This window comes from Eutrigla gurnardus (assembly GCF_963514095.1).
Source record: "Eutrigla gurnardus genome assembly, chromosome: 23".
Lineage (NCBI taxonomy): Eukaryota > Metazoa > Chordata > Actinopteri > Perciformes > Triglidae > Eutrigla > Eutrigla gurnardus.
The window spans coordinates 8,262,019-8,283,382 of NC_139934.1; the positions used below are offsets into that span (position 1 = coordinate 8,262,019).

The 21,364-nt window shown below is 44.4% G+C and overlaps 1 protein-coding gene across 6 annotated transcripts in view; it reads right to left on the bottom strand.

Annotated features, from left to right (window-relative positions):
- LOC311009243 (receptor-type tyrosine-protein phosphatase delta) overlaps window positions 1–21,364 on the bottom strand; it is a 309,638-nt gene that overhangs the window by 77,460 nt on the left and 210,814 nt on the right. For all 6 annotated transcript variants that reach the window (XM_084003278.1, XM_084003277.1, XM_084003282.1 and 3 more), the window contains exon 10: window positions 9,884–10,072. In XM_084003278.1, coding sequence (XP_083859404.1) covers window positions 9,884–9,989 — 106 coding nt within the window. In that variant the 5' untranslated portion in view covers window positions 9,990–10,072. The remainder of the gene's footprint in view (window positions 1–9,883; window positions 10,073–21,364) is intronic.

The window sequence follows — 21,364 nt, forward strand, 5'->3', positions numbered from 1 at the left end:
ACTCATGAAAAAAGACGTTATTCGTGTAGCTTTCATGAACCATTTGCTGTAATATTCGATCATCGCACCCTGAATAATTACTCTCATTTTTACCCTTAAACACACTCTCTCAAATAATGTCAGTCAAGCCTTTGTGTGAGTGATGAAAGAAAACGAATGCTGTGTAACAGGGCCCTTGTGCCTTCAAGGACACCACACAATAAGGCATGGCAAAACGAAAGTGGCTGTCTTCCACGAGATAGCAGTCATCTGGAGATAAGAACACCCTCTCACGGTTCGGTTTTGCTTATTTGTTTGCCATTATTGTGAGTCCCATCTCCATCTCTGAAACACTTTAGTGATTATGCAACCAATTGATTACTATTAAGTTGCCTGGACTTGTGTTTTGTTCCACCACTTATTGCCTAACTGTCTGTTGCAATGGAGTGATTCATTCTCAGCACACTGTTTTCTTACCCAGCTCACACAATAAACCTGCGTTATTTTATTTTCTCCCATATTCTGCTTGAGTTTCCATTGACTATCATAATAATACCACCAGACCAGAGAGTACTTTCCTTTTGCATACCCAGAAAAACGTAATTCATAGCGCCTCGTAGTATTGACTCCCAGCTTTGATACAAGTCGGTTGACGTTGAACTTAATGACTGCCACTTTCTAGAAAAAGTTGACTTCTTTCATCGTGTGTGACAAGAGACTTGAAGTAAGATCAAAATGCCGACATTCAATCCAAAATACAATATCTTTAATCTGTTTACCTTTGACTTTCATTATCAAATCTCAGTTCCTTATAAGAACGGTTAAGGTAATTTCATAAGATGTCAGGAACCTTATCATATCTGTCGGATTAAAGTTGTAGGCTGCCAGGATTACTTTTTTTGGGAAATTATCTTTGAGCTCTGCGAAAGAAGAGGAGTTGTGACTCAGCAGTGAAGGAACATAAAAGAAAATCGCTGGAGCTCTTATTAGCTTTGCTGTTCCTTCATCCCTATCACTTCATCTGGTTCAAATGCCTTTGAAAGCCAATCCATCCATTCTTTCAGTTAATCCCCATCCAAGCTCTTTCTCTCCGTTGTTTCTAATGATTCCCTCTCTACCTTCTCCACGTCTGTGGCACTTTTACACTCCCGATTGTCAACCTGACCCCTACTCCTTTCCTTCATTGTGTTTGATTTTCATTTCTTTTATTTTTAAGGTACACCAAGCAGTGTGACTGTCTTCTTTGGAAACAAAGGTGTTGTTTGTTTACTCTACACACTGAGGCAGAAATCACAGAATATGGTTATTTTTAGCAAAGTGGATTTTGCAGACCATCTGATCAATAGTGCTCTTGGCAGTAATGGGGAATGAAAGCATAGTATTACAGATAAGCCATGCTGTCCATCTTTTGGTTCCATTAGGTGTCCAGTATATGCTTAGAGAACACAATGCTATTTTTATACGTGCATACTGTGCAGACTATGTATACGTGTGCAACAGTGCATAGCTGCGAGCATAAACATATCGGATACTGTGAGTGTGAACAATAAAATGGGTATATTTGCTTATGCATCCATGGTTGTGCTTACCTCCTAGAAACCTCTTAGCTCATATTAATCTTAATTAATTTCTATTATCGCATTTTTTACGTGCATTTTAAGCCAAATACGTTGCTTGAGAATGGCATTTAATTAAAAACCCGTGTGTAATGCAGTGTGGAAGCAATTTGCTTACAATATGCATCTCATCTCGTCATGTTTAACCAGGCCACTCATCAGCACTTTGCTACCTGCTAACTGACTAATGTCTTCTGAGCAATCCCATCTCCTCCCATTGGAGTTGGCATAATTTGTCCAAAGCTGCAAATAAGGCCGTTCTTGTGGGACTTAATGGTGAAACTAAGGTTTTTATCCTTTCTTACGGACATCACTCCTTAAAAAATCACAACGGGGGAAAGCGCAGCCAATTAAAGTGTGCCATGTAATGAGAGGCAGCAGCACACGCAGTGTGACATGTCTGTCTTACCTCGGCAGTGGCAGTCTTTGAGACTCTCTGATCATTATTTATTTTTCTTCTCTCCGAGGGGCATGAGGAGGAGAGTGGGGGGAAATCTTATTTTGGAAGGTGTACTTAAAGAAATCCATGTAGGCATAAATCCTGACATCATTGGGTCTGCTCACCGAGCCTTCCCCCCCTCTCCCCCCATGTGCTCTGCTATACTAACTATCATACTGAGAGAGAGAGGAAAGTGGGGAGAGGAGTGGATTAAGAGATGACTTCATAAGGATTGAGTGAGATTTGAATTTGAGAGGACTAAAAGTTTGTGATGAAACATGTCAGATTGCGTGTTCGCCTTGTGGAATCAGAGAGGAGGGAGGAAAACCAGAAGGGGTCCTGACCAAAATGACCACTCCGGATCCCACTATCCTTCTCTGTTGTACAATAATTATCTACACTTAGCAAGAAATATCCTTCATCATGACTGAAGTGATGGAGGGGATTGTGGTAATTAATTAGTTGATGAGAGTATGATGAATGACATGAAAGACAGCACCATGGGAGTATTAAAGCTAAGGGGAAACAGACTGTTCATGGCTGTTATGATGGATGCTCTATAACCGTCCAGGGACCCTTCAGTAATCATGCGTGCATGCATGTATGTGTGCGGGAGAATGCGTATTCCACGTTCCGCAGTGTGATGGGATGGGCACTTAGAGTGCTGTGCCATTAGAAACAAGAGCTTGGCTCCGTTTCAACTGGAAAAGCCTATGGGTCTGGCTGTGGCCGTGAGAGCATTTTCGCCTCTCAATGGAAGCTTTCACTCTCATTTGCCATAACTAATAAACCACGCTAAAGCTGTGTGTCACAATAAATCGCGGCTCCTCGAATGGCATGACTCACTTGGTGGTGCAGGGAAGCCAAACAGGGAGCAGGCGCAAGTCAGCGAGTGAGTGTGTGTGTATGAATAAGTGTGCAAGAGAGTGAATTAATGAGTGAGCAAGCAAACAAACAAGTGGGAGGGTGGAGTGACAGAAAATAGTGACAGATGCAGTGTGTGTGTGTGTGTGAGAGAGAGAGGTGAGAAAGACGACCCTCCAAAGACGGACTTTGAGCACTCACTCCATCACGCCGCTGAATGTAAATCAACTGTGACAAGAGGGGCTTAGGGGCAAAAAGATTCCCAATCGGCATCAAGCGTTGGAGAGTGCTGTAGGTGAGAAGGTGGGGATGTAAGCTTTCTGGCTGGGACTGAGAGATTGCCCCGCGGCACTCCATGGAGATGAATGGTTTAGACCATTAACCCCACTGCAGACTCCCAACATACCCCACAGGCACACAAATGTGCGGCGCAGAGATCAGTACAATGCGTTGCACTCTTAGGACCCCTGGAGTGAGACCAAAGCCCCAGCCTAGGGCCAGGTGTTAGCCACACAAGCGCACATGCACGGCCACACAAACACACACGAATGCATGAATTCTGAGGCAGATTATTCCCCCAAAAACTTTTTAAACAGACTTTTATGTAAAATGCATTCAGGAAAATCAAGTTTCTCTTTACAATATTTTCTAGAGAATTGATCAATCGCATTGCATAGTTTTGCTTGTGCTATATGGAATACAGAATGTGTCTTTGATTCATACCTTAGTGAATGCCATGTGTTTCAGATATGTTTTAAAGCCATACAGTGTTAATAATCGCAGGTGAGCTTGACTTATAATACAGCTTCTATTAATAAGCCGTGAAGGTACAGCAGGCGAGGTCATGCTTTTCCCAAACCTGCATTAAATGACCATTAATTATGTGATACCTGTATGCAGAGAGCGCGTAATGACTCCATCCAGAGTCGGTAGATAAATTAGCTATCTTATAATGCATCAATGCAAATAAGGCCATCGGACAATCTTTTACAGAATGTTTTGATCGAGAACACAATAGACATTATCCATAAACAGTGATATTTTGACTTGAATTCTTGTATTTAAAAAGGGATAAGCAAAAAAAAAACATTTTTAATCAGACTGTCATTTGAATATCCAGTCATTTACTCCCCCATCTTTGATTACTGCACGTGTAGATGATACGACTCCGGCTCTTCATTGTTCACACTGCAGACTGCGGTAAAACATCATCTGTGCAGGCGACGCTGATGTATTTCAGACTTGACTGGTCCAGTAATCCCATTACTGCAGCTACAGCATCAATCTATGAATTGCACTGTCACTGGGAGCAATGTCACGAAACACCTGCATTGTTACACAGTTCACTGGCACAGCGTTTGAAGGGTGATCAGATTTAGTACATATGCGAGCAAGGCTTGAATCCCGCCAAGTGTAAGCCCAGCAGATGCAAAACAGCTGGCATTGTGCTCAGCTCACCGGCTGATCCCGGGCATCAAAGGCATGCTACAAGGTAGCCTTTGTGTGAGGAGTGTGCATGTTAGGGAAAGAGCCTGTAAGTATAAAGACCTCGACTGGTGCACTGCGTTAACATGGTCCTCCATTGTTTTTCTGGCACCTCAAAAAAAGCCCAAATCCACAACTTTTCACAGCATGATAGGTATTCGAGTATAGGGATCGAAAGAAAGGGATTCTGGGAGTTTGTTGATTTGCCACTTCAATGGATTTACAATTTGGATTATGGTGTTTTTGTTCCGTCAATATTCCCACTTTTAGACATGAGTGGTACAGAATGGTTTAATTGCCCCACCATTTTCAAGTAAGTGTGTCTTGAAGACATATGTGCACTCAGACATGGTGTGAGTGGCTGGATGGCTAGCCTTTAATTATCTGCATCTGGGCCTGTACAACATCGCCGTATTGTATGTGATTATCTGCTTTTCTTAAGAGCGGGAGGGGCACTAGTGTGGTGAAAATTGCTTGGCTTTTGTGTGATTCTGTGCCCTAAGTGCAAGAAAAAATGACTGCAATCCATAGATGAGACTAATGGCCTTAAATAATACACTTGGGCATAGTTGCCAGAGAAATTGGCATTCATGGAATTAATGATGGGCCTGATGCAACCTTTAAACATAATTGCACGGCATATTGTTGACAAGGATGTGGTACAGGCAATGAAACATTTAGTTCAACCTGTGAGCATCTTGCTGGGCACTGATAACATTGTTTTATCTCAAATTCGCAGCCTTGTCACAAGGTCTTCATCCAAACAACTAGATGGCAATTAAGTGCTTGCGATCTCAAGGAAGGTGTTTTTTCACCACAAGTGTGAGCACGATGAGCGCTCTCTCTCCGATTGCCGACGCCGTTTTTAAAGACGCACTGCACTAAGCCCTGTTTGGAAATGAACGAGTGGAGCCAACAATGAGATTTCCACTTGAGCAGTGTCCGGCAGGATGATGAACGAGGCGGCAGACTGGGGGAATTACGGAGATTTTAAGGTCGCATCAAAACCCTCTCTGAGTTCAGCTCTCCTCTCGCTTCAACATCATTTTACGTGGGTACACAAACATGTACGATGTGTGTTTATTTCTGTGTCTAATTCAATGCGTGCCAGGCAGTGAGTGTGGGGGGTAAATGTAGGCTGCAGCACTTAAGAGTATGTGCTGTGTGTGTGTGTGTGTGTGTGTGTGTGCACAGTTTGTATGTTAGTACTGTGTGGGTATGAGTGTAAAAGGGAATGGAATAGACTCAATTTAAATCAAATTAGCATGCAGGCAAATTAAGCAGAGGGATTTAATTTGAGCTGTTGTAAAAATGCTAATTTCAGTACAGCCCGGAAGCTCATATGCAAATATACTATTTTACAATAATTCATATTAGGCCAGGCATGCATAAAGCACACATATTACAGCCTGATATCATCTGGGGAATAGAGTGTCATTAGCTTTCGGACTTCACCACAAGGTGATCCTGTTTAGGGGCGTGTGTGCATGTGTTCGTTTCTCTCCGTGTGTGTCTATGCTTATATACTTGTCCATAAATATACAGATAATATAGAAACACCACTACAAGTACTAGTGTTGATCATCTGCATTCCTCCCACAAAATAACGTACTTTAACGCAGGCAGATGCTGTGGGATTGTTACAGCCATACTGCTCAACAAATGTCTCCTCGTAGAGCAGTAGACGCTCTCAGATCATAAATGTGCAACTTGCGCCTTTTTATGGCGAACATATGGAAAACCGATTGCTCTCAGAAAACCGATGTCCAATGCACGTGTTCACAGAGAGAAAATGTCTCTCAGTGAGAAGACGTGACCGTCTTCCTGCTGTTGCATTAAAATATGTGTGTAAGTTTGCACTTCTCCTCCTCCATTTTGCTTTTTGCTCACACTCCAGTGCCACATCAATAGACGATTTGCTGTTTTTCGTCTCATGTGGCTCACCTTTGATTGCTGGCTCAAAAGGATTTGCGCGTACATTTGATTGGTGGACGTGCGTGCTTCTATATGCTTCTATATCTGGTAAATACGCAGACGTGAGAGAGATGAGGTCTGGGTATTAACATCTTAATGTTTAGAGGGACTGAAGGGGCCTGTCGATACTCATTTGACGTGTTAAAGAGACTGGCTTGCTGGGACTCACCATGCCATCCACGAGCAAGGAGAGGAATCAATTAAAACACTATTAGGCCCAGAGTTTGACATGGCATGACATCCAACACAGCATGGGGCGGTTAGCGTGTGGGTGTTTGCAAGCCGGTTTCCCTACAGATATGTCTTACTTTATTTCAATAAGCATATTTATGAAGCTGTATTTTGATATGACTTTATTGGAGGGAGAAAAAAAAGCTAATGTAGCTCAATCACAAAATAACGCCTCAGGGGAAACTTTCTAGTCACACATTGGGAAACACTCTAACTAACGGTATGTTTTCTCCTCATTTCAGCGTCCGAGTCGTGAAACCATCCATCGCGTTAATGAACAGCCAGATTATTTGTTGCGGATGTCCAAGTTTTAGCCCGCGTCATCCCTGCACAGGTGGAGATGTTAAATCCCCCCCGCTCCCCTCTCATCCGCCCAACGCTTCCCTTTCACATTACTGTTGAGGGAAAGACACAGAGGGATTGTTTGTCGCCACCCTGCTCTTCCTCTCTCTCTCGCGATCTGTCCTTTTGGCTCACCGGGGACAATTATGCCCTTCTTTCAAGCTATTGCCAAGCCCAATTTGCCACACAAATTAATTGGTCCGCATTTGAAGAGCGAGGGGGACATGGTGAAGGAGAAAACGAGAGAGAGAGGGAGGGAGCAACAGAGAGAGAAGGCCAAAGAGAAAACAATGGCAGAGTGAAAACAAACCAACAGACCAAAGAGAAGCATGAATACAGAGTCCTCTAAGATCATTTTTGTGAATCCATGACGTCCGTCCCGGCGATACTACTGGTCTCAACCGGAAACGAACACAATAACAACAATGTGTGTGTTTGTTTGGGGCCCTGATTGGCGTTTTTCTTGAGAGGGGGCTGCTGTGTCCACTGTGCGGGGCGGTGAGAAGGATTGGCTGCGAGAATCGTGCCATCTGTTGAGCAGGCCGACTCAGCCATTTTCTGCTCCCGAATGTCAAATATCCTCCACCAGGTCCATAGCCGGAGGCCGTCTCACCCAAATTAATCCACAGCACCAACAGAGGGCAGCTTTCCCTTTAAATGCAGCTTGTGTTTTGGTGCTGGGGGTTAGTCTGGACTGAGTGGAGGTTTTTTTAGGGGCTAAGTGCCCGGGTATGCATATGCATCGGCACAGCGGGGGGAAATGTAGAAGCTGCTCAGTCGCTGGAAGGGGCTATTGCACTGCTTCCAAACAGCAAGCAGAGAAGGCGGCGGGGACAGAGACGCAGGCGGAAACACATTAGAAAGAAAAAACCCCAAATAAGAAATGGCAAGAGAGCGATTAGGAGGAAAAACAATAGAAGGGAGTTGGGAAGGGGAGGAACAAACATGTGCATGTGGGAGATCAGGCAGTGCAGCAACAGAACGGAGCGGAATAAATCCCACGGCTAATATGTAGCGCCCGAAGGTGTTGTGGCTCCCGTACCTCGGTTGCAGACAGGACACACACCTCACCCCCGTGACCTCCCACACACCCCCTCGGCCTTTAACAGACAGCCACTGTGGCTGCATCACGATACGTTTGTTTTGGCTTCGGAATGATGACCCAGCACAGCTGTCTAAGTAGGGTATGAGGTAGCGGCAGCTGCTCACCGCCAGACAGCTAAAGGAAGGAAATTTGGGGGGGAGGTGTTGAGTACAGAGGCGTCAAGATTTGGGGGCTGCTGACTCCGCTTGTGCTCAAATGCGACAGTTGTATCTGGACACACGAGAGTGGAGGTTTCATCGAGGCAGTTGGCAGAAGGGACTTTTTTTTTTCCCCTCATCAAATGCCGTTATGTAAATTCACACGAGACTGTGGAAGCTGAGAGTTTTTGAAAAGATAACTACTAAAGAGCCCCTTCAATGGTAACGTTTATCGACTGTTAATGCCGTTTTGGGAAGGTCCCCGTAATTAAATTGTGTCAATAAATCCTGGAGCTGCACATAAAAACGGGGGATAAGCGGAGACGCCGTTTCTCCGCTTGCCTCTTCCCCGCTGTGAGACATATGTGGCGGGAGGCGGCGGAGAAAAATAAAACACATTTGAAACAGATTGCAGGGAACAATTCTCAAGCACAAAGTTGTGAATCTCTCCCATCAATTTCACTTTGCGGGGCTCTGTTGTATATGACCTTGGGTGAATGATCCCTTCAGTCAGAGATCTTCAGCTGAACTGAGGGGATTTCAGTCGGTGCAAAGGGAGCAATAAAACTTTTATTCGTCCCTCTGTGACGCCAGAAGCTAATGATTCATGGATCTTAGTGTAAAAAAAAAAAAAAGGTGTGGGTGGGATTGGGGGGGGGGGGGGGGGGGTTCGCTCTGATGCAGGACCAGAGCTCAATGAGGTTTGAAAACTGTTGTCACACATCAATGGGCAGGTGTCTGATGTCAAGTAACTCAATTCCAATGACTTCTTGTGATGAAATTCTTGGCTGAGGCTTTAGAGTTTCTGGTTCACATGATAGTTTTTGCAGCAGAAGAATGTAGTTGGAAAATATGGACTCAAAGACATTTTGATAGTGTGGAGAGATGAAGAGATGGATCATTGTGCAATATAGGTGTGTGTGTGTATCTCCGGGTGTGTGTGTGTGAGAGGGGGAGCATATAAGGATACCGATATTATTTGAAAACATTTTTTGTATATTGACTTTCTATCTTTAAATACCCCCTACAGATGTGTTTTAGGATACGCCTTTCACAAAATCATCCAGTATACACATCTTGACCTCAGATTTAAGGTGAACACACAGAAGCTGTTGCCCTTCAGCAGAAGAATGTGAAAAGCATACTCGTCTTCTAGTCCAAACTCTGCACATACATTATTCTGCACAGTGAAGGTCAATTTTAAATCAAAGTGGACTTATATTTCATACCAAAACCGATTTCTCCCAATTATTATATTCCTAACAGTGGAGTCCTTTGCTAAAACCTTACATTTTGTATTACATTTTTTTATGTAAGACAAATACTGTCTGCTATAATATTAAATGTCATGGAGCTTCACTTACTGCTAAATGTTTGGTGTTGTGAAATCCCTTGTGCTAAATCTGAATGGCTTGTTTTGTGTGATTTAGTGAAAAAAAACTGACTGGGTTGTCTTATTTCAGTTTGTGGTTGGCTCAGCACTCCAAATCCCTAAATGTATGTGCACAAGCACTGACAACGTAAGTTTTTCATGATGTGTGCCCATCTTATATGGTAGTGGTGTTACCTCCCTGGCATATCAGAAGTCTTACTCTATAGAACATGTGTGTTACATGAGGTATTAAGGTGACGATCTCACCTTGCCGCCCCACCCCCAACCCAGCAGCACACAACACTTGAGGCCCAACGTGAAAGCCAACGGTCCACTTACTTTGAGCGTCGGCGAGGTGGAGGAACAGACCCAGGACAAGCAGCAGCGGCAGCAGCAGCAGTGTGGGTCTGGCTCTGTGCATGGTGGGACAGCTTGGCACCAGCATGCTTTGGCAGCCTCGGTGGCGCTGGCTCACAGAGCCCTGTGAGTCAGTCTGGTCTGATTTCTCAGATGCAGGGTATTCACAGCCTATGCAAAGGCAAGAAGGGATGGGGAGAGGGAGAGGGAGAGGGGAGGGAAAAAGGAGAGAGGAAGAGAGAGAGAAGGACTGAATGAAACAAAGCTGTTTGGCTCCACGGGTTTTATCTATCCCTGCACATTTCTGACATACCCCCACACAGCCTCGGCTGGAGCTGACAGAGGATAGGAAGAGGCTGATGTGCTCACGGGGTATGTTCTGACAGTTCTCTAAATGGAATAGTCACTTCACACAATGCGTGTGCACGTGTGCATGAGAGGGAGAGCGATAGAGAGCGCAACGGAGAGAGGGAGAAACCACACAGATGAAAGGGTGGACTAATAAGATTTTGTCTTCACAGCTTTGGTCGCGAGCGCCAATTAAATACGCCGTATAATAAGAGTACATTTTTTAAGTCCTCGCAAGATTAGCGTCGATATGTTTCACAGAAAAGGCGCCCTCTGTTGCACGTCGGTAACTACAGGATATGTTCATAACTGCTGGAAGCTATTTCATAGTTAAAAGGACTTCAAGTACATTTGACCACGTGCATATACAAGGTGCTACAAGTTTCAGTACGTTATCAAGTACGCATTCAATAAACCAATTCATCCGGAGCTCATATTTATGCTTCTTAGTCCACATGGAATCCATAGTAGATGGTTTAACAGCCCTAAGTGCCTATACAAAGTGATGGAGTGGCTTAACTTTCACACACACAAACACACACTTTCTCTTTCATCCCGCGCAGCTCAAGCAACGAATAAAATCTATAAGACAGAGTGGCTAAGTGTTGCCATTCATGTCTCAGGCCTTTATCGAAGGGCCATTACATCGGCTGTGAAAATCAATGTGATACAGTGAGCTAGTATTAGCTGCAGACCGGCTCTATCCCTGTCGTGCATTTGCTTAAGCCGGAGCTTGATCCTTAGTGATGGATGCGCTGCGGTAGTCCTCGCCTCGTAACACGCCTCCCAGCTAATCCAAGTGTGTGAGCTCTGATGACATGCTGTACCGCCGGTTAGCGTGCTAGCTAGTGCGCCGGCATTGTTCTGCATGGATGTTGTTTCCTCAGCTGTGAGCGAACCGGCACATGGTCTGTGTAGCATGACATTTCAGACACTTTATGAGCTCAAACACAGAAGCATGCCGGGTCATTTGAAGCTTTTGGGATTCTGCAGCTTCAGTGGCTGTTCAGGGGCGCAGCAACCGTGCATAGGAATGATTTTTGCTCTGAATAATATTTATTGGCCTGTTTATCTTCAGATTTGACTGCCACCCACTAAAAAAAAAAGGAACAGAAAAACAAGCCCCCCCTCTCTCTCTCTAAGCCCAATCACCAAGCCCGATGATGACAAAGTACCTCATTTCCCTGTTACCAATCATCCTCTTTCTCGCCACTAGCTCTCCCTCTTTCATTTCTGTGGGCTGTAAATGGCAGAAAAGACGGGAAGATAGCGCACCTGTCACACTCGATTTGTGTTGGGGGGAGATAGACATGACTACCTGTCTCGAAGCGCCCGAGGGCTAGCAGCAAGCACAAGAGCGGGGGACGCGCGGCGAAGGGAATCAATTTGAGGCAATCTCATCCCCCGCGCACACCACCACCAACACACACACACACACACACACACACACACACACACAAATGCGTATATATATACATACGTTTGAGCACGGCTAGCGTTTGTAGTGACTGTGAATTTGCTTGGAATCAACTGGACTGAGGTGATAAGGCTGCAGCGTGATCAAACGTAGTGCAGGTACAACCGTCCGTCTCCTCCCGTTATTGTTTCACGCATCTGCACCCCCCCAAATCTAAGTGGTGGCCTTTGAGTTAATTAATGTGTAAATTTCCATAATGACGTGACATTAGGCAGCACACAAGAAACGGAACTCCCTTTGATGCCCGGCAACGCACACACACACACACACACACACACACACACACACACACACACACACACACACACAGAGACACACGCTGATAGAAGCAAACAAAACCATCTGTATGTTGTGTAACCACCAGTGAGACATCCAAGAGGCTTTTCAATGTGAGAACTACAAGGAGAAGTTAATGTAAGCAGCCCCCAAAAACCTTGATTTATACCAAACAATGGAAGTAATTATACGTGGGGTTGATATCTAGTGTTTTCTATATTTATAAGGAAATTGCACTGCAAATTCCTACATAACGTGGTGAGGGGAGACAACCACCTGCCAGACCTGGCAGATAAGCACCAGTTTGTTCAATGCATTCAAAGGATTTAGCCTAAATATTGCAGCATCGTCACATGAAAGCTTGTGCTAAATGCATTAATTACATGTATGAGCATGTACATGAGGACAAATATCCCTTTCCGTTCCCATTTGTCCACATCAAAAGGCTCCCACAAAGGTGGCATCACCTTTGCTCATTTTATTCCCAACATGGCCATGTTGCGTTGCGCTCTGCATCTTCACTTTCATATATTTGGTGGCATTGATGCTTTCTATTGAACATTTATTACAATAGAAAGGGGAAAAAAAAAAACCAATCTTGTCTTTCTTCCTGAGCCCCTGGTGGTATTATTGTGTTCTCATTCAGTGGCGCCTCATTCAAAGGATTTTGCTGCTGATAGCAATCATGCATTATTAAACAAAGCCTGACAACATGCACAATGTTAATTAGAAAAGGGGGGAGTGTATGGCAAGAAAAAGAAAGGGGCTGTTGAGCTGTCTACTCTCCTTCCCCATGATCCTTATCAGAAATGTGAATGAGAAGGAGGGTGGGATGTTTATGCTCTCCATAATGGCCGGGCTCTATTCTCATTCGAGCGCGTTGAGCGTGTTTGTCTGTTTAGACGAGCAATATTATTCCGGGGGATAAAAAACAAAAGAATCAGTCCTATTTATCTTATATTTGAGCAATATTGCAATAAACGTGCGGCGGGAAGGAATGCAGGCAGAATAGTTATGAGCTCCCCGACGCGGCAGGTTCACAACATCAGCTTCACGACATGTTTGTTTTTCCGTGTTCTTGCACATATTGTAATATTGTGGGGAAAAACCAGAGTACAAACTGTGAGAGACGAGTTCTGACACAAGAATGCCTCCGATGGTGTCGTTTTTAAAGGATCCAACATGTGTTTGAGCAGCCAAGTTGTACCACACTATGCCCATCCTTCGTGCAAAGTTGACTAATACCACGCGGGCCAGCTCCAGGGGATTTTCACAGGGTGTTTTTAATTTCAGGCTCATGCACAAACTGAATGGAACTACAAGGAAGTGGATTCACAGTATGTTATCCTAACGGACCAAAGCAGCCGCGAAAATGCCACCAAATCTATTAAGGCCAATCCCTCTGTAATTAGCCCAACACATGCGAGGACAAAGCACAGCAGAACTACAGAGGACGTGATCCATACTGCACTGGGTTGTAAAAAAAAAAGTTGCCTAGTATCATGCCCAGCCAGGCACAGCAAATAAAAATTAGTTTCTTTTTATGAGGCAGCACTTCCTATTTCCCTCCGGACTGGCAGAGTTAAAGAATGCGGTAATTACCCCCCACACAGACGCTCAGAATCGTCAATGATATGCAGGGCTGTAGTAGTGTGTTGGTACTGGAATGATCTCTGTGATCTGGTGTTGACTTTGCCCTGATGCTGAGAGAGACCCTGCTTCAGAAACATGGGGAAGAGCTTCCGTTAAGTCGCAGCGAGGTGGAGACGAGTCAGCGCTGCAGCAGATAACGACACCGCCTCCCTTTGCTGTTGACATTATATGTCATTCTTTAATAGAACACGCTGCTTATGGCCCTATAGTGGGCAATCGGGGAACATAGCACAGTATGTTGTAAAAGAGTTGTTTATTAAATTAAATAATGCTTTTGCTGAAATGTACACACGGTCTACACTTCGCTCTACATCATTTCCAACATGCTATACTAAGTTATTATCCATACTATATCATTTGATAGTATTATATGTCCTTGTTGCTCATTGTTGTTTAAATATACTACTTCACTGTGGCATATTTATGTAATATTATATGCAAAATAATACATTTAAAACGACTATTTTTGTTATTTGATAGCTTTCAGAAAAATAAATGAAGACCTATAAGCCATTATGTGTCATTACACACACGCATACACACACGCATTACACTACAGAAATCCAACAGGGATACATTATAGTACTTGCTGTTGTATTATTTAGAAAAATTTGTTTTGCAAATGTCACACATTATGGGTAATTTAAACAGGCGCTCTGATGTTTAGATTAGGAGTGGCATTATGAAAATGATGTACGAAAGTTAGGTTTCAAATTAATTACATATGGCAATTATGTAAAACAACATAGGCATCGACACATCTCCCTCCTTGCCTATGCAATAGGTGTCTTTGACCTGCCCTCTGTGTTGGCCCTCCTTTGTCTTGCTCTTTAATAACTAGGGGGTCCTCGTCCTGGTGTAGGTCGGTTGTTCTGAAATGGCTCAGGAGCCGGGAGTGAGCCGGGACTCAACTACTTAAGGACGCAGTGTTGCTTAAATGAAGGCCTCGATGTCAAAGGGCACATAAAAGGGCACGGGTTGCTATTCATCAGCACATCCCTCGTTCAACAGATTTGGTAACAGTAAAACATGTCTGCCCGTGACAGGCACACACTCACAGTGCCCCTAGGGGGTGTTTGAACATCATATGACCAGATTTATGAAATAAGCTCATCAAAGGCTCCCTCATACATCTACACCCGCCCACTTCCTTTGCCAATCCCCACATCCTCATCAAGAGGGGTTACGTTTGGGTAAAGTCACAATGTGTTTCACATGGTACTTTCTTTACTGCCACAATATAAAGTCTGTCAATCTGCATAAAGTCCCTCCCTTAGATCTTTTTTTTCTAAACCGCTCCTCCCTCGTGTTTTTCTTCTTCTGTATTTTTACTCATTTCCCCCCCCCATCTAATGCTACTTTCTCCATCCCGCGATGGTGTGATTTAAGACCGAGTGACAAGGCCGTTTCTCAAACATCGCTCCCGATCAGCCGGCATGTGTAATAACATCCCTCAAGCTAAGCTAAGCTATGCCCTCAAGTGCAGCCTCCACATGAAAGACCCTGACAAGCACACATCAGAGGAGTTTATTTGCTATACTTATTTATTTACTCCCCCTCCTCTCCTCGCCTCCCCTGACAAGCCTCCCACGGTCATAAACTATCCGTTGGGTGGTAGCGCCTGACTTTCTGTGTGAGAAAAGTCAGGGTTTACAGTTCTGCCTGCAAGCCTGACTAATTTCTGACAAGCAAACGCTGCCAAAGACGTAACTGATGTCTCCGGTTGTATCTTCTTTTCTTATGAATGGATCGCCTCGACGTGAAGTGCACAGCGGGAAGCTAATTGCATCTGATGACATTTGTCTGTCTAATAATTGGTTTAAAAGCACTTGCTGCGGCTGAAGCACAAGGAAGCGATGAAGATCCCATCTCTGCTGTGCGTCCGTTGCACGTTAGCACCCGGGGATTTCAAAGCCGTCGACCCCTCTTTGTTGGCGAAATGACACAGACTTCGAAATGTCACACCACAAACGGAGTAAAACAGCATTTATCACCTCACTCGTGAACACTGTTATCAAGCGGATGATATTGTCGGGCCGTTAATGTGATAGTTTTGCATTTTATGCAAGTACGACACGCGTAGGGGTTATGCATTTTTCATAGAATACAAATGGCTGTAGAAACGAACTTGTATGGGGATACATAGGTCAAGGAGAGGATGTTGCAATTTGAAAACCGTTACCTTGTTTGGGTGCAAAGAGCAAGGTTGTGTCCTCCCGAGAATTCAGCCCACCCAAACTGACCTTGAGCGTTTACTCGAGAAACAAAAACCACCACGTAGCATCGGCTCACAGATGCCCCTCCTCCTCCCCACTCGTTCTGCGTGTGCTCTTTTGTTTTTACCGGCCTCTCCTTGACTTCTCTCACGACCTGGTCTACCTCGCAACTTGTTCTCTCTCTCTCTCCGTCTCTTCGCCCATCTTTTTCTCTCGTCCCATTCCTCTCACTACATTTCCCAGCAGCTGTTGGGTTCAGATGGATGGTCCCCACAGTGCAAGACCCTGACCTGCAGTCTAGTGACTGATTATCCCGGTGCCCTGTTGTGCTGCTCTCTGAAAGCATACAAACACACAGTGCACACACAGGCAGTCACAAACAAACACACACTCACAAGGTTACATAGCCGGGGTTAGTTTTAAGGACACTGAAGTGTTGAGAAGGGGAAAAAAGCACTATTTCATTTTTGCAGTGTCCTTTGACCTTGACGACACAGGTGCACATGCTACCCATCGAACTGATGGATGGCATCAATGGGCAGCAGATAAAACCAGTACGATCAGCCTTTGGACAAATGGGAGAGCTGGGTAAACTATTCAAACGATTGGCTACTTGTTGGGAGGCCTTCACTTGTTTGCTTGGCACAGTGTGGGCGGCTACTATAGTACGAGCATGTGCCACTTGGGTCGTGCTTGACCTTGCGCATCAGCATTGAGTAGGGGGGGGGGGGGGGGGGTTATCATGCAAACAGGCTGTATCTTGAGGAGTCTATTGTTTTGAGAGCAGCGAGTGTGGCAGGATTGGGGGGGGTAATGAGGAAAAAATGGTAGCAGCAGCCAACCTGGGATTAAATTTATGCGGCATGAACAGGGGAGGGCTAAATCATGTTACATATTATGAACCAGAAAAAAAGAGGTGTGGGGGGGGATGGGAGGGTGGAGCAGAGGGGTGGAAATATAATGGATAAGGGGAGCAACGAGGCAGAGAGGGGGGAGAGGAGGGTAGGGGGAGGGTAATGTGGAGGGGGAAGGAAGGAAGGAGGGGAGAGGGGAGAACGTTGTAGGGTAGAGAGCAGGAGAGGTGGAGGCAGAGGGAGGGAAGCAAGGGAATGTGCCTCGCTGCCAGTTTTTCTCACGCTCCGTCTGTGCTTGTACGCCTAACAGCAAGAGCGACGGAAGAGAGGAATAGAGGGAGAGCAGGCGCTGCTGAGGAGGAGATGATGGTTGCGAGGCCACTCTGACAGTCTAAAGGTATTGTTTCCTGGAGGGAGGGAGCTGGAAAGATGACAGCAGGTGAAAAAAAAACGAAAAACGACAGAATAAGAAACAAGAGCACAATCTGGGGCTCGGGTCGGTATCGGCACGCAACTCCCACACATCCATGCTCACAAATGTAAACCCGGCATTCATGTGTACTAAATAGGTGCATACAAGGAGCGCGCAGGCTCGCATACCCTTTGCACCACATGCTCCTGGCACTTTGACATCTACCCCCAACACGGCAACAGTCTGTGGGAGGATGAATAATCTCACTTCCGTGAGGCAGAGAGAATGAGCGGGGAAGGAGTGTGAGAGGGAGGTTGTTCCCAGCCTGAGCTCATGTCGTTTTATGGAAAGTACAGAGCCCTCGAACAGACAAAACAGCATTCCGCTGCCTCTCGCCGACATGGCAGAAAACATCAGAACACTCTTCTATTGAAAATAACTGAATGATACAGCCCTGGAAATTGTGTTGGCCCCTAATACATGTGGCATAAGTCAACAACAATATGCCTCCTTATCATTTCCAAACAATTGAACACCAAGGTATATTGTGCGGCGGTGACATTTTAGTGGCTTTTGTACACAAGCCAAGCTGTTTGGTATGTAAATGCACTACTTAGGCGTACATGAAGGATGTAAGGAGGTGCTCGGGGCACACGCGCTACACTCATAGGGCAGCAAAATAATTAAAATGCCAAGTGTCTCCCATTATCTAAATGCTAATTTGCCTTGATATACCCTGAGCTAAAATGTAACGCCACATTATGGTTGCTGTACTGCACTAAGGCAACGGCGGATGAATTTCCCTCCAATTAGCCTAGCACACTGTATGCTATCTGTTTCCTAAGGTGATGCGGCGGATGTTTTAATAAGTGTACTCATCATGCAGCACGCTGTTTCACGGGCAGCTGATCTTTAGATAGCTAATCTAAGCCACATTAAAAAGGTGGAAATGCTGCCGTGTTAATATGAACATTATGAGTTATGTTTTATTTACAGGCTTCCAATAATGCATGAATGTTGTCCTGTCTCACTTCAGTATGAGCGTTTGCAGACTTAGGCAAACCGGTGTTCATGAGGACCTTGACAGGGATTCTTGTTTTTTTTAGTTTATTATGCACCCTGGTGTTTTTGCCATGACTCAGATTCGATAAGAAAGCCTGAGAGAACAACTGAAAGAACCGACAGGCAGCGTTACAACCAGCAGCTTATCAAAAGCTTTTTGTATGAAAATACATCAGTGCCAACAGGGAGGGCAACGGGACAAAAAATATTATCACAGATTTGAGATGTTTTTGCTGAATGGACAGATAGAGGTGGAATTGGGTTGTTTCTGCTTTTCCATCTATATCCTGATAAGAATGTCAAAGGACATGCAGGGTGGGAACGAACAGCATTTTCGAAAGCTGTTTCAATATTTCAGTGGTTCAAGTAGCCTTACTAAAGTTTACTGAGCTCTTTGATGTGAGTGCTGCTGATTAATAGGTTTGAAAAGCTTTTTTTTTTGGTTCTAAGATGCCCTTGAAAGGTGTTTTAGCCAGGCTATTGTTCTCATGAAAGGCAGCGTGGGCTGCTTGTGCAACTCAGTCCAGGGAAAGCAATGGTCCACCCCAAGGCAAAAGCAACAATCCCCCCTTTGTCGTTTCACTAAGACAAATGGTTGCCAGTGCTACGTTAGCAACCAAGCAAGAGCAGTTCCCAGGTCAGCGATGGTATATTGTGGCACTCAAACAAGACATTTTGCTGAAAACAAATTAATAGCTCATTTTCTACCCGCCCAGTTTGGAGATTGAAATTCAAATCAAATGCCACCTTCAAACAAATGTCAGTGCAGGAAATCAAAACCTTTCTGTCCACGCCTGGCGTCAAGGAAAATACAGTTTGACATTTGGAAGGTTTTTTTTTTTTCTCCCTCCTGTCCTTGTTTCATGTAAAATTAACATGGAAATTGTCGTAAAAAAATGCATATAAACCCACATCACACATTGTGTTTGTTCCTTTCACTCTACATCCAACCTCCTCTTAGAAACCTTTATGCAAGCTCCTCCAGCCCCATACAATCCACCCCCGAACACTCACAAACATGATTAAGACACTGTCAAGCCTGACATTGTCATCTCCCATGCTGTCAGTGGCCCTCACTGGGAGTCGCTGTGGACTGACTTTCTGGATGTGCCTTATCATTAACAGGGCCGCCTGTTCCACTACGGAGGGGCTTTGATGACAGAAACGAAGGCCCCGGTGCTTGCCACTGCCTCCCCTCCCCCCATTTTGCCTGCCCAAGTGTCATCTAAATGAGATAGGGCCCAGGAGCTAAGGGATTAGGCACTGCATAATTACCTATTTAAAGACCCTAATTGAGCATTTAATTAAGAGACTGGCACTGAGATTTTGCCAAGGAGGGCACTACGGGGATAGAGACATATTTATCTACGCATGCATGGGAGTATGCAAGTATCCATGTTAGAGTGTCGGTGTGTGTGTGTGTACAGCAGACTTTAACCTTGTCTTTTTTGTCTGGATTGCATTTGTTTGCCACATGGTTGTTTAAGTCCATCTAATGGAAATTGACCTTTAGGAATTGATTGGCAGTCATGAGTAAACACAGTGACTTTCCACAGAAGAGTACTGTGCTCTTTCATACGTCCAAACTTTAAGAATTAATATCATGTTACATCTTAACATGAAGGGGGTGGTTTTTAAATCTTGTGTGGCTTACTAAGGATTCTCTAGGATGAGTTAGCTGACTGGACATTCACTGCTCTCCAATAGTGAGCAATTGTAAAATTTAAAATTAGTTTCTCATTCTGAAGTGGTTTTTTTTCATATTTTAGAGCAGGCTTTTATCACTCTTCTTTATTTACTTGATAATTCCCTTGCTTAGCCAAGGCAAACTTGTTTGGGAGATATGTACAGTCTTTGTGTTAATGTGATGCAAATTCTGCTCCAGTTGTTCCAACTGCTATTTTTGGATAACATTGTCATTGTCAGACAAATACAGCTACAAACTAAAGGAAAACGTTTGAGAGTACTAGGCTGTGCTACATGATGAAAGAAAAACACTACAAAGCTAAAACATTTCCCATTTCGGTGAAGCTAATTGAATCCAATAGAAGGGACATTTGTGTGCACACATAACCGTTAAGTTTCCTCTAGCCCAACAACAAAAGACAGCAAGTGAGTTAATGCAACTACGGTTGTCGTTCTTCAAACTCGTGCTTTCATTGACGCCATGGTGTGTCAGCCCCTAGGTCTCCAGTGCCACATCTAAAGCAGTCTTGTCAGATAAGAGATGAGATACAAGAGGGATGTGTATCTTTTCATCTGCCTTCCAGAAGCTAGAATAATTATTGGTTGTAATGTTTACCATTGAAATTGAATTTCTGATGTGGTTAAAAGATGAAATGTAACATTTGCTTTAAAGGAGCTTGCATTTTTGCAGTCTATAAGATCTTCAAAGCTATTGTGGCTAAAATAACCACCAGTTCAGTCCAGAGAGAATGCTACTAAATTTCCTTCCTAACAATTTTTACATTTTTGGGTGGCCAATGATTCCTTTGCAATTCCAAAACATGACTGTATAACAGGCTCATTTACTTGCATGTTTCAGTGATGAAGCATTTGTGAAAGACTCCAAACTCAGTTATGAGATCCACAGTCCTAAATTGGCCATCGACAGCGGCTAAAATGACCGGGGTTGGATTCCAGACGACATCTTTTGTCACTACCAACTATTTCAACAGCGACAATTACTAGAACATGATGCAAGACTCGATAGTTTTCTGATGAGCATTTTGACCTAATTTCCATGACCCGACAGGCTGTGATTCTTCTTTGCCCTCTCGTCTCTATATATCGGATCACTGGGGACATTGGCAAGTCACAGGCAGTTGGCTTGCAGATGATTGACTTGTTTGCTCAATGACTAGCATCTGAAGTGGCAACGGTAGCTGGGGGCTATTGGATTCTTTGGGGCAGACACCAGCTGCTAACTGCTACAGATAAACTGTCCCTCCCTCTGGGTATTCATATGACCACTATGGTGGGGAATGGTGCTGAAGTCTGGCCAAAGATGCTCAGGGCTGAAATGACACTGAAACATCATGAGTCAGTCAGAGCTCTCCAAGCACCAGACCTATTACTCTTCTTTGACATGATGGAGGTCGGAAAGGCTCCTGCACTGTCGAGAAAATGAACTAGGATCCTGTACAGGAGAGAAATCTGTCCCTG